The 13,959-nt window shown below is 53.8% G+C and overlaps 1 protein-coding gene across 1 annotated transcript; it reads left to right on the forward strand.

Moving 5' to 3' along the window:
- Positions 1–1,902: 1,902 nt before the first annotated feature.
- Positions 1,903–4,851, forward strand: IL10 (interleukin 10). The gene is made up of 5 exons (XM_053998236.1): positions 1,903–2,064; positions 3,352–3,414; positions 3,684–3,836; positions 4,411–4,476; positions 4,759–4,851. Exons 1-5 carry the CDS (start codon positions 1,903–1,905, stop codon positions 4,849–4,851), a joined length of 537 nt encoding a protein of 178 aa, XP_053854211.1.
- The last annotated feature ends 9,108 nt before the right edge of the window (positions 4,852–13,959 follow it).

The following is a 13,959-nucleotide window of genomic DNA, read 5'->3' on the forward strand; positions in this document are numbered from 1 at the left end:
AGAGCCTGGGGCTGCATCCTTCCCCGAAGGGATTGGGATTAGCTCCAGGATTTGAGGATCCAGGAGTACATGAACCAACCTCACACATCAGCTTCCATGCCCGGGTGAAGCCTCAGCAGCCTTCCAGGTCTTGGCACTGAAGATGTATTGACCCCTGGCAGGTTCAAATTAATGCAAAAGAAGCAAAAACGTGTGTGGGATCCCAGGGAAAGGTGGGATTCTGCCTGTGGGAACTGAGTTTAAGACTAATTTGGTCCGAGCTTTCAGCCCTTCTCCTTTCAGATGGATTCTGCTGACAGTCAAGGGGAAAAGCCCCACGGCTGATTTAGAGCAGGGGAACAAAAATGGGTCACCAAAAACATGACCCAGGCCATGACTCAGCTGCACTGATTCCCCAGGAGCAGCTTCCCCATCACCGCTGGAAGAGGCAACACCAACAGAAAAAAGGAAAACAAATCACAAAATCCCACACTTTCCCTGCCTCAGGCTCTCCAGTTGCTGATATTTCCTCCCCTTTGCTCTTATGGTGCATGCCAACCATCCCTCTCTCCTGCTCCTAAAAATAAAGTGGGAAAACTCTCAGTATGCAGGAACAAACAACACTTTGTATTTTTCCAGTGTTTTTCCAGCAAAAAATTCCCCTCTCAGAGGTTCACAAATTCAACTTCAAAGAAGATCAGTGTGATGAAGGAGATGAGAATTTAAGGGATTTGTTCCCTAATGGAGGAAGGCTTCCCTACTGGGAAGAATGAGCTCTTTTAAAATAACATGAGGGATTTCAAAGAAAATCCCCTGATTTCCAAAAAGCCAAATTTATCTCTGCTCTCACTTTCTTGGATGCCAAATTCCTGAATAAATAAGTGAAATCTTTATCCCAAGGAAGCAGGGGGCTTGGGCTAAAATAGATATAGAAAGAGAGGAGAAAAGAGAGGGAAACGGAAAATGGGGAGACGTCACAGGAATTTTCTGTGGCTCCGAAGGGACAATTTTATCACAGCTGGGACAATAAGTCCCAGCTAAGACAGGACATGCTGCTGCTTGGATGGGGCTGATGTCCATTTATAGGAAACAAAATAAGATTTAAAAGCCTGGAAAATGAATTTTTATCACCCGCTCATGCACTTTAACACCAGGCATCGAAGTAGTGGCACAAATCCTGATCCTGCCCTGGAGGATCCACAAGGGACCAGAGCAGGGCTGGGATCCTCCCCTGGGATCCACTTGGCATCCAGCTGATATTTGGGAGCACAAACTGAGCTTGCTGAGCAGTGAAAATTCACATTGGCTTCAGCTGGCATGTGCATTAACTGGAAAAAAAAAAAAGAAAGAACCCAATGAATGAAAAATGAAGATTTCAGGTGATGATGTGTGTTTGCAGATTAGAATGCCAAAGGAAGAGACAGAGAATTTGTACAATTCATGAAAAGCAATTCTGCTGAGTGATGCTCTCTGCAGGTTTGATACTGAGATTTAAAGGTAGCAACACTTTTTTTTCCCCCCCTAACAATACAACATTGATCTAAAAATAAAAAATGGAACTGTGAGAATAAATCCACATCACGCAGCACCTTGGCTTCGTGTGTCTCTGCAGCTTTCCTCCTCAGCCACAGATAAATTTACAAGAAACAAGCAATGTAAAAAAAAAATGCAGAGTCTAAGCACAAAAAAATTGATGGGGTGTGAGGAGAGGACAGGAAACCCAAGTTGACGGGAAACCCAAGTGACATTTGGGCTTAATACTGACTTAAAACCCCAATATTGCTCGTCAGGAAATGGGGAGAGGAAATGGAGTGATGTATAAATTAGGGGCTCCATCAAGGTGAAAGCTGCAGATCTGCTTTGGACCCTCCCGTGGGATCCACCCGAGAGCTGCAGCACAGGGGAGCAGCCCTGCCCCACAGCATGAGGACCTGCCCCAGGGGCACAGCCGTGCCCATCCTGCTCCTGCTGCTGCTGGGCACCGCGCCCGCCCGCGCCCAGCCCTCCTGCCTGCACTTCCCCGAGCTCCTGCCCGCCAAGCTCAAAGAGCTGAGGATCAAGTTTGAGGAAATTAAGGATTATTTTGTAAGTATCGTTGTTTTGTCTTCTGGTTTTTACCTTTCCTGCAAGGCTCTGGGATCTGGAGGAGGGGGAAGAGTTTCCTCAAAGCAGAAATGATTTGGCTGTGTTGCGTTAAGGGCAGCTCGGTTTCGTTGCTCACTGAGAGAAAATCTGTCAGGCTTTTCTTCCTATTTTTTTTCATTAACAATGAACTCGAGGTTTCATAATGAACCTCTGCAAACCTTTCTAGCCAAGCTTCCCCCGAAATATTGCAAACTAAGTTAATCACTGAATTAATAGGAAGGAAATAGTTTTTTCTTCAGGGCAACCAGGTCCAGCCCTGCTGAAGTCAGTGCCAGGTGAAAAGGGAAATCTATTGCTGCAGATTTTTTTCTTTGAAAGATCCACAAAACCTGCACAAGGTGTTTTATCAGGGGAGCAGCACAACCCCTGCACTGGTGCCTGTGCAAGGTCCCTGCCCTGCATCTCAGGAGCCTCAGGGCTGCTGAGCAGACAGCACACGATGCCCTCAGAGCATCTGCCGTGGCTGACAGAGGTGCTTGCTCACAGCCCTGTTGCTGTTTTAGCCCATGTCAATGTGTTTTAGCAATAAAACAAGGTAATTCTCCAGCTCAAATCTCAAGCTAATGTCACGGCTCGTCTTTGTCATCAAACGAACACAGGCAAGATTTCAGATGTTCAGCTGGCTGGGAATCTCCCAGATAATGCTGGGGAGGAATAATTTTAACCTCTCAGGACAGCTTTTAAGGCTTTGGGTGGTGCCAGCCCACCCCACTGCAGCCGGTGCCACAGAGGCACCACAAGAACAAAACCCCCTTTTTCCCATCAACAGGAGGCTCACAGGGGTACCCAAAGCAGGGGGATTGAACCCTCCTGCCCTGGCAGAGAGGCTGGGCTGGCTCCCAGGGGCTGCCAGGGCTCTGACACCTCTGGAGAGCTTTGCTGTGTGCAGCAGCACCCTCAGACAGCACCGCCCCGTGCAGCTGAGGAGAGAGAGCGGCTCCAGCTCAGCCCGGGGAGTTTCACATTGACAAATTCAGTGGCACCAAAGGCTGGGATTTCATTTTCTTGCTGGCCTGACCCGACAGTCCTTGTGCTGCCAGGCTGAGGAGCAGAGTGACCCCTCTGCCTGGTGTCACTGTGCTCTGCTCACACGAGCACTGGGTGCCCTCTGCCTCTGCTGCAGGGAAACCCTAAATGCAAACAAGGGAAGGATCATTTGTCAGGGCAAATGGGAAGAGTTGACCGCCTGCCTGAAAAAGCTCATTTTTCCATTCCACCCTCCCCCAGCAATCCAAAGATGACGACCTCAGCATCCAACTGCTCAGCTCTGACCTGCTGGAGGAAATCAAGGTAAGAATCTCATTCCCTTGCGGGTTCCTCCTCCTTCCCCGTCCTTGGGCAGGCGTTTCATAAGAAGGGAAGCCGGCTGGAAACGGGGGCGTGTGCTGCTGTCACGCCGGGCTGGCCGTGCCACCCTGCAGGGACACGTGTGGCTGTGGCGGGGCTGGCACGAGGTTGCCCCGTGGCCAGCGTGGCTCCCAGCCCAGCTCTGGTTTGTAGAAGCCCAGCCCCGGTGCTGGTGGCCATCCCCAAGCAGGCTTCCCCCTCGTGTCCCCCAGGGGAGGCTCGGCTGCCAGTCGGTGTCGGAGATGATGGGCTTCTACATGGAGGAGGTGCTGCCCCGCGCCATGAGGACCAGCGCTGAGCACCAGCACAGCATGGGCGACCTGGGCAACCTCCTGCTGAGCCTGAGAGCCATGATGAGGCGCTGTGTGAGTGGCGTTCAGCGGCTCGGGGACGCTGCCCGGGAGCAGGGCAGGTCTGGGGGGTGGGATGGGGTGGAGGAGCGGGGGTCCAGGCAGGCAGGGTTTGTGGGGTCCGGGGATCCAGGATGGGGTTTGTGCTCACAGCAGCTCAGGGATGATGGTGCAGGAGTGCTTGGTGCAGCCAGCCCTGCAAATCAGAGCCTGGCAGGAGAGACAAAGGGCGGGCAGGAGGGGATCTGTCCCTTACCTGGATGCGGGAGCTGCTGGAATCACACCTGGAGTGGCCGCGAGCCCACCACTGGGGTCAGGTGCGACCATCCCTGTCCCACACAGGGAGCTGCTGTCCCCAGGGACTGGCAGCAGGGACACGGGGCTGGGGACAGGCTGGGAGCCCGGGCTGGGCTCACTGCGGGCTCCTTCCAGCAGGGCACGGTGCAAACCAGCTGGAATTGCTGCGGGCGCACGGGGCACGGGGAAGGTGGGGAGCAGCAGTGACAAGGGACAGGAGGGGGGGACAGCCACCCCCAGAGCCCTGGGGAGGACTCCCCGGGGCTGAGGCCGTGCTGGTGTCCCTCTGCAGCACAGATTCTTCACCTGTGAGGAGAGGAGCAGGAGCATGGAGCACATCAAGGAGACCTTCAGCAGGGTAAGGCCATGCCCGGGCTGGGCTGGGCTGGGCTGGGAGGAACCTGCTGCCACGGCAGGGCAGGCAGCTTCGAGGGGAGAACAGAGCCCAGAAAAGGCTTTAATCACACAAATTCTTGCAGCAGAGGAATCCAGAGAGCGATGATTGAAGGGTGGGAATTCTGCAGTTCCCAGGGGATTGGGCAGAGGAGCTGGAGGTGGCCGTGGGAGGAGAATTTGTGCAGGCATTGTACATCACATGTCTGTGACAGCCACACTAAACACACCTGGCTTTCCCCTGCAGATGGACAAGAACGGAATCTACAAGGCCATGGGAGAGTTTGACATCTTCATCAACTACATTGAAAAATACTTAACAATGAAGAGAAGGAACTGAGAGCACCCCTGAGTCTGCACACCCCTGAGTCTGATTTTCCACACCAAATCCTGTTACGTGTTTAAAAATCACTTTAGGCTGCAAGAGCTCAAATTAAGTTATCTCAAGGTTCAGGTTAAGGGTTACAATAATTTCCAGCTTAATATTGTATTTAAGAGCTGGGTTTTTTTTTTTTTTAAGAGTTGAATTTATTATTTATTACTTCTAATACCTCAGTGTTGATGTTTACAGTATGTTTTGAAGAAAGGAGTGATGAGCTTGTAAATTACTATTTATTGGTTAATATTTTAATATTGTTTATTGTAGTGCTATTTTATTCATAGCTTCAAAACGTCCAAAGCAGTGTTTTTCTGGAGGGCAGACAATAAGCTGAGCTTATCCTGAGTGAATTAGGAGCAAGGCCAGCTCTGAGTTCAACAAATTTTTATTTTAGGCAAATGGCCCTCTCCTCATATCTCTATTATTTATCTATCTCTATTTATTTATGCAATCAGGTGGTTTTATGTTTAGGAGGAGAAAAAGCCACAGCAACAGCTTGGCTGACTCCACTTTAGACTTCAGCCTGGAGATTAGTCCAGACTAAATTTTTAAAAATTAGGAAAAGGAATTAAATATTTGGTTCTAATAGAACTTGATTTAAATATTGCTCAGTATCTGCCCTCCAGAGCTGCTGGATCAGCCACCCTGCACTTTCCAAAGTTAACCTTACTATTTCCCAGTCTCTGACTGGGTTTTACTCACTGTTTTACTGCTGTTCATTTTCTTTTAGAAGTTAGAGGGTATTTAATTAACCACCATTTTAAGGTGGCTCGGGTAATTTGCATTCAAATCCGTGGGGCTGCTCCCAGCACTGCCAATGGTGGGATTGGATTTTTAATCCCCACGAGCAGGGGGAGCAGCTTCAGTGCCCCCAGAAGTGGCTGATTTTAGGGCTCAGCTTCCTCCTCACCCCAGTGGACCCTGAGCCAGAGGAAAATGCCACAACCCCAAGAGAGGCTTTTACTTCTAATATTTAGAAGTTTAAGGGCCCCCAGCTGATGAAACACTGCCAGTTTGGTGTTTGCTGTGCAAGTCCCAGCTGAGGAGAGGTTATTTATGCCGGATTTATTCTTTGTGGATGTTTCTGGTGGCAGCAGGGGATTCCTGCTGGCAGCCTGCCCACAAGGGAATTGGATATTCCAGAGCAGGGCAGGAATGCTGCTCCATGGGTCGCTCCTCCTGCTGAAAGCTCAGGCTCAAGGGCAGCCAAAGACTGTAAAACTTAAATTAAGCTTCTTACAAAGCACATTAAGCTCCCGCTGAGCCAATTCTGAGCTTGTTTATCCCTCCAAACACCTTCGATGCTGTGGGAGAAGCAAGGACAGCCCTGGAGGCAAGGACAACATCAGCACGGCTTCTGTCACTGGGTGAACTTTCACCTATTTATCTGAAATGATATGAGAAATCCTTTATTTTTGCTAATAAAGAGTCCCTGATGAATGCAGCCTCTCTCCTGTTCTTGCGGGCTGTTAGCGGGGCTGTAAATCAGCTCCAGCCGTGGATGCTGTGCCCGGTGTCCCCGGGCTGGGAGAGAGCCCAGCGGGCACAGAGCCAGCTGGGAAGGACCCCCAGGGACACCTCGCTCGTGTTGACGACCAGGGAAGCCAGAAAACCTGAGCTCGTCACATTTAAAAGCGAATTTCTCACCGAGTACCTGGCACTGATCCCTCGAGCAGGGGAGGAGCAGGGGGGGGGGAGCAGTGGCTGTGGATCATGCACACCGTGTGCTCCAGCAGCGTTTTGCCATTGCTGAGCTCTGTCCACAGCAGGGCCAGGGTGCACTGCTTAAAAGTAACAGGGAGAACACCCAAACGGCAGCCTGGAGAGCTGGCAGAGCCAGGGCACCATCACAAGTCATGCAGGTGACCTAATTCCAGCCAGAATCCTGGCAGCAGCATCACCCAGTGTCCCTCCAGGCTGCACCCTGACCTGTGCTGGGTGTGGGCAGCGGCTCTGCAGAGCCCCCAGGTCCCAGCATCAACTAAGCCCAAAATATCAGTCTTTGGGGGAAAAAAACACCACAACCCCCAGCCTTTTGCTCCTCCTTCCTCCCCAAAAGCTGCTGTGAGCCCCGGCAGGGCTCCTTAGCCCCAGTGCTGATGTAGTTCCTGCCAATCTCAGTGGCAGTCTGGGTGTTACAGTAAGAGCACGAAGCCGTGGCAGAGATCAAAGGTGGTGGTTTCTGGTTTTGTTATCCCACAGAAGTTGGGTTTCCTTGCTGGGTATCCTCCCCCTGAGAGCGCTGCCTGCTCAGCAGCCCCAGTCCTGAGAACCTAAATCACCTCCAGACCTGCTCCTGCCCTGCCCCAGGGCTGAGCTTTCCCCCAGCCCAAATTCTGCATCTCCACCTGGGGCTGCCTCGGAGCTTTCTGCTGCCTGGGGGGAGCTGCTGCTTCTGCTTTTGCTTTTTCTCTCTTTAGAAACTTTCCTTAAAGCCATAAGCACCCGGTGCTGTACTTGCTGTCAGGGAAGTAATTAACTTTCTTCATCATCTCCTGTTGGCCAACATGAGGAGGGCAAATCCCAGCTGAACACCAGGGTGGAAGTGTCTCCTGAACACAGCAGGACAGACAGACAGACAGACAGACACCTCCTGTCATGTGCTGGGACTGAGGAACCAAACCTCACTGGTCTCTTTCTTGGGGCAGGAAAAAATTTGTCTCTTGTCACGAGGAAGATGAGCACCTCCTCCATGACCCTTCAGCCTCCCGGGGTGCCACAAAGACCAGGGACAAGCACAAAAGGGGTAAAATTAAAAGAAATAAACTCTGCTGTAGCTCCATTTGCATTGCAGAAGCTTTCAGAACTTTCCTCATTTTGTTGTGGTTGCAGTTAACACTTGTTATTTAACTCGAACTGGCTGCACCGCTCAGGCCCACGCAACTCCTGCCTCTCTGTGTCCTAGATTTTGGCAGCACGTGACTGAAATTGGGGCTTTTGCCGTGAAAGAGGCCAGGGGGAGCAACAAAAACAGGGCTGAGAAGCCCAGCTGGGCACGTAGATCACGGAGGGGAGCGGAGGGCACAGACCTGACTTTGCAGAGCTGCCAATTCCTTCGCTCAAGAGGTGAGAGGCTGAGTAATCACCAGAGCTGGGGATTGCTAAAGGTGCCACAGCTAAAGATGCCTCAGCTGCAGTGATGCTCACCTCCACCCCCAGGGCCAGCATCACCTCCACCCCCAGGGCCAGCAGCCCCCGGGGCCAGCAGCCCGGAGCGGGGCTCTGCAGCCACCCAGCTGCTGCTCCAGGGCCATGGAGAGGGGCAGCTGGAGCTGAGCAGCCCTGGGACTGCACCCAGAGCTCCCCGGGGGCTGCACCCCCACTTCCCCATCACCAAAACCCCCGGGATCCCCCACCGGCAGTGGGGGTTCATCCCAGCAGGAGCATCCCAGGGAGGAAAGGGATTCAGCCCTGCCACACCAACGTGGCAGAAGCCTGGCCCCATCCCAGAGCCTGTTCAGAGCAGAAAGAGAACGGATGAATGGTGGCTACGGGGCAAGCAAAGCCACACAGCCCTCGGGGCTGGCTCGCACATGGGGCAGGGGCTCTGCGGGGCCGTTCCCACCAGGTTCCCAGCAAGGTGCAGGTCCTCACCAGGTCCTCACCAGGTTCCCAGTAAGGTGCAGGTTCTCAGCAGGTTCTCAGCGGGTTCTCAGCGGGTTCTCAGAAAGGTGCCAGGGTTCCCAGCATGTTCTCACCAGGTTCCCTGTAGTTCCCAGCAGGTTCTCTGCAGGTTCTCAGCAGGTTCTCAGCAGATTCCCTGCAGGTTCCCAGCGGGTTCTCAGCAAGGCACCAGGTTCTCACCAGGTTCTCACCAGGTTCTCAGCAGATTCCCTGCAGGTTTGCAGCAGGTTCCCAGCAAGGCACCAGGTTCTCTCCAGGTTCTCAGCAGGTTCTCAATAGATTCCCAGCAGGTTCTCAGCAGGTTCTCTCCAGGTTCTTAGCAGGTTCCCTGCAGGTTCTCACCAGGTTCTCAGCAGGTTCCCTGCAGGTTCTCACCAGGTTCCCTGCAGGTTCTCAATAGATTCCCAGCAGGTTCTCAATAGATTCCCAGCAGGTTCTCAGCAGGTTCTCACCAGGTTGTCAGCAGGTTCTCACCAGGTTCCCAGCAAGGTGCCAGGTTTTGGCAAAGCTCCATTCACACGGGGCCAGGCCATGCTGCGGCCGAGCCCCCGGCAGCCCCGGCAGCCCCGGAGCTGGGGTTTCACAGTGACTCAGGGCTGAGAGAAGAGGAGCCCGGGCAGGCTGGGAGAGCAGCACCCACGGGAGCAGGCACTGCTCGCTGTCCCTCTGTGCTGAATCGCTGTGTCCTCACACAGCCTGGGGCTCTGCAGAGGACTCAGATCCAACACTGAACCCCAGGGAGGCTCCTGATCACAGAATGGATCAGGCTGCAAGGGACTTTATTGATCATATTGTTCCCACCTCGTGCCGTGGGCCGGGACACCTTCCATTACCCCAGATTGTTCCAAGTCACATCCAACTTGGCCTTGAATGTTTCCAGAGACAGGGCAGCTACCACCTCTCCCAGCAGCCTATTTCAGTGGTTTACCACCTTCCTTTTGAAAAGTTTCTCCCTTGTATCTAGTCTAAATCTATCCTATTTTAATTAAAAACCATTCCCACCTGTCATGTCACAGCAAGCTCCTCTGAGATGTTCATCCCCAGCTTGATTAAAAGCCCCCTTCAGGTGCCCAAAGCCCACACAGCAGCAGTGACAAGGCGAGGGCACCCTGTGACATTTCTGAGTGCCATCCCAGCCAGCAGTGCATTCATGTGTGGCATTAATTAACGTGTGACACACACTGATGTGGGACACAGGGACTCTGGGGCTGTTGGGTGGTGGTGCAGGGCGAGGAAGGGAATGGAACTGCTCCCCATCCCTGCCAGACCTTCAGGGGCTTCAATCAGAGACTCCTCTGGGCTTTCCAATGGAAAAGGAGCTGGAGATCCCAGCCCACGGTGCAGGGAGAACACCTCAGCTGCTCAGGGGTGGCAGTTCAGAGGTTTAACACCAGCAGTTCTCATTTTCTGCCTTGTGACCTGGTGCCTTTGGCCTCTTGACAGGGTCTCTCCACCATTTCATCACACCCTGAAGCAACCAAACCATCTCCTTTGCTCCAGAGCTGGACTACAAAGTTCCTTTCCTGGCAGCAGCACCAAATTTACTTTTTTTCTGAGCTGAAACTTGGTTTCCTGACTCTTTTGCAATGCTGAGCCCAGCTGCTGTGACTGGCACATCTCACACACCCTCTCCACAACCTGCTGGGGCTGATTTTCAGAGCACTGAGGAACAGCTTTGCCTTTCCTGGTTGGAAAAGGAGCTGCAGAAGCCTAGAGCAGGGTTGCTGTGGGCCTGTTACACTCTCGTGGTGCAATTTCTGAAGAGAACCTTACTCTGAGCAAAAATCACATCTCCTTCTGCTTTTGCAGCCAGATTTCCATCACCACCTGTACTTTTCCAGCCAGCCCTCAGCAGGATCCCTGCAGCCCCAGGTCTGAGCAAGCTGATGCCAGTGGAGCTCTCAGAAATCCAGCATTTTCTGAGCATTAAGCAATTTAGCCCTGTGCAGGCCAAGCCTCACACCAGGAAACCCTGACATTCCCCTGATGTGCCTGGTCTGATCCTTAGAAAAACACAACTATCAGCTGATTTTGCACAGAATTTTTGCCTTTTTGAGTTGTCCAGCTCACCAGGAGGCATTCCCAGGGTCCAAACCAACCAAGCCAAAGCCTCCTTGGCCAACAGAAGGAGGCAGGTGGCTGCAGAGCAGCTCTGCAAGTCCTGAGAGCCCCGGCATGGGAAAACAAAAAGCAACCACTCTCAGTGGTAAATTAGGGCAACAGTGAATAATCCCCATCATCACAAACCAAAGGGCAGCAGTGAAACAGCAACCAGCTGAGGGCTCCTCGGTGCCATTGCACAACGCTCCCACAGGACGTTTTGTCCTCCTGGGGCTGTCCAGAGTTGACCAACACCATGGGAGCACAGCAAAGCACGGCTGGGGGAAGGGGCTTCACCTCCATCCTTGCAAGAGCAGCAGACACTTCTTGTGTTGACAGATAAGAGCAGAGATCTTCGTGATTCATCCCTCCCCAGTGATCGACCTGGAGCACAGCCAGACTTTTGATCAAAATCACCTCAAAAGCAAGAAATATATTTTTAAAAATTTTTCTTTCCTTAGCAGGAAGCTTGCTGCTAAAAATAAAGCAGGTGGGGTGAGGAGAGAGGGGTTATTTTGCTACTAACTACTAAAAAATTCAAATGTTGCACTGAATCTTTCACAAATTCCTTTGGAGTCAGCAGGTCACAGGTCCCTCCAGGTTTCCGTGCTCTGCTCCCACTGCAGCTGACTCCTGCAAATAATTGTGGCCACCACCTCCCACAGGTCCCAGCACCTCAATCCAAGGTTTTCTATCCTGGCTGCCCTTGGGTTGTTTTTCCCAAAGGTGATGGAACCCCAGAATGATTCTGGAAGGGACCTTGAATCTCATCTCCTTCCAGCCGTGATGTGTGAATCCATCTCACCTTCCCCAACACAAAACTCGATTCCTTCCTGCTGCTTTTCCCATCCTTACCTGATCCCAGAGTCACAGAGCCGCCAGAATTCCGGCACCTCTCCTCTGCCCTCTCTGCTGCTCTCCAGCCAATTTATTTACAGCACCTTGTGGGCAGATCTGCCCCAAAATTCGGGTTTCAAATCTAAAAGCAGAAAAACACGGCCCCGTGTGAGCAAGTTCGTTCTCACCCCCACCCACACTGCCCCAACTATTCCTTTTAGTATCAACAGCTTCACAGAAAACAGCCCTGGGTTTCATCCACCCAGGCACTGAAAGCAGTGACAGAAAGAGAGAGCCTGGGTGCTGCAGCCAGGCCAAAGCCCCAGAGAGGGACAGTTCTGCTGGGGAGGGAGGGAAAGTGGAGGGTGGAGGGGGGTGACACCACGGGCAGCCTTCTTCTCCAGGGGCTGGGATGTTCAGGAAAGCCTGGGAAGCTTCAGGGCCACCCTGGGAAGCATCAGGGCCACCCTGGGAGACCTGCTGTCCCCTGCCGGCTCCAATCCCCGTGCCCAGCTGAAGGAATGAAGGGGGGGAATCAGCCAGGGGTGCCCGCTCTGCTCTCCCCTCCCCAAACACGCACAGAAAACATCTCAAGCCGCAGATCTTCCCACCGGGGTTGAGGTTTGTGTCAGTGAGCACCGTAATTTCCAGAACAGGATCTCTGTAACAAAAGAAACCTGAACCTCATCCCGCCCGAGGCAAGCTCGGGGTTCGTTGCCGGGGTTTACGTTTGTTTGGAGAATCTTTTGTTTTTTTCCAAAACGTGGAAGCTGCGCAAGGCCGCGAGAGCTCGGGGGATGGAAACTCTGCCCGTGCCTCACACCTCTGCGTGTCTCACACCTCTGTGTGCAGCATCCACATTTCCTCTCCTGAGGACAGCGGGCATCGAGCACAGCCCCGGGCAGTGCCAGGGAGGAGCTCCCTCTGTGGAGCCCAAGGCTGGAGGAGGCGGCTGGAGCTCCTCTGGCCGTTCCCAGCTCCCATCTCGCAGCATCTTCGTGGGATTTGACCCCCTGCAGCCCCTCTGCTGCTTAGGAACACAGGCACAGCCTGGTTTGGGTGGGAAGGGTCTTTAAAGACACCCAGTGCCACCCCTGCCATGGCAGGGACACCTCCCACTGTCCCAGGCTGCTCCCAGCCCCATCCAGCCTGGCCTTGGGCACTGCCAGGGATCCAGGGGCAGCCACAGCTGCTCTGGGCACCTGTGCCAGGTCATCCCTACCCTCAGAGGAAAGGATTTCTGCCTGGTATCCCGTCTAACCCTGCTTTTTTCCAGTCTGGAGCCGCGGCTCCTGCTCTGCTACACAGCAGGGGTGCTCAGAGGGAGCAGGGAGAGGAGAGGAGAGGAGAGGAGAGGAGAGGAGAGGAGAGGAGAGGAGAGGAGAGGAGAGGAGAGGAGAGGAGAGGAGAGGAGAGGAGAGGAGAGGAGAGGAGAGGAGAGGAGAGGAGAGGAGAGGAGAGGAGAGGAGAGGAGAGGAGAGGAGAGGAGAGGAGAGGAGAGGAGAGGAGAGGAGAGGAGAGGAGAGGAGAGGAGAGGAGAGGAGAGGAGAGGAGAGGAGAGGAGAGGAGAGGAGAGGAGAGGAGAGGAGAGGAGAGGAGAGGAGAGGAGAGGAGAGGAGAGGAGAGGAGAGGAGAGGAGAGGAGAGGAGAGGAGAGGAGAGGAGAGGAGAGGAGAGGAGAGGAGAGGAGAGGAGAGGAGAGGAGAGGAGAGGAGAGGAGAGGAGAGGAGAGGAGAGGAGAGGAGAGGAGAGGAGAGGAGAGGAGAGGAGAGGAGAGGAGAGGAGAGGAGAGGAGAGGAGAGGAGAGGAGAGGAGAGGAGAGGAGAGGAAGGCACGAGAGGATCTCACCACTTCCTCCTCTCCTGCAGCAGCAGCAGCGCCCGCAGCCCTGGCCCCGGCGGTGACAGCGGGGAGCGAGGACGGCCCCACAGCCCGACACCGGCGGGCAGCGTCTGTCTGCCTGTCTCTCTGTCTGCCTGCCTGTCTGTCTGTCTCTCTGTCTGTCTGTCTGCCTGCCTGTCTGTCTGCCTGCCTCTGTCTGTCTGCCTGCCTCTCTGTCTGTCTGCCTGTCTGCCTGTCTGTCTCTCTGTCGGCCTGTCTGTCTGTCCCCTGCTGGCACCTGGGCACGGCACCGGCAGCCCTGTGTGCCACAGCATCATCCACATCACCCACATCACCCCACATCATCCACAGCATCACCTACAGCACCCACAGCATTATCCACAGCACCCCACATCACCCCACAGCATCCTATAGCACCCCACATCACCCCACAGCACCCAGAGCCCCAGAGCCCCAGGCCAGGGGGGCACACGTGCTGGGGAGGGAAGTCCCTGTGCAGGCACCAGAGCTCGAGCAGCTGTCCCCAGGCAAAGGGATGTTGTGTCCCCAGGAACATCCAAGGGAGCTCAGCCTTTCTGGTGGAAAGAAGAGCAATTTTAGGACACAGGGAGAGCAGCTGGAGCACTGGGGGGTTCTTGACTGCCACACAAGCAACAGGAGAGACTGG

Source organism: Vidua macroura, chromosome 24 (genome assembly GCF_024509145.1).
Source record: "Vidua macroura isolate BioBank_ID:100142 chromosome 24, ASM2450914v1, whole genome shotgun sequence".
In the NCBI taxonomy this organism is placed as follows: Eukaryota; Metazoa; Chordata; class Aves; order Passeriformes; family Viduidae; genus Vidua; species Vidua macroura.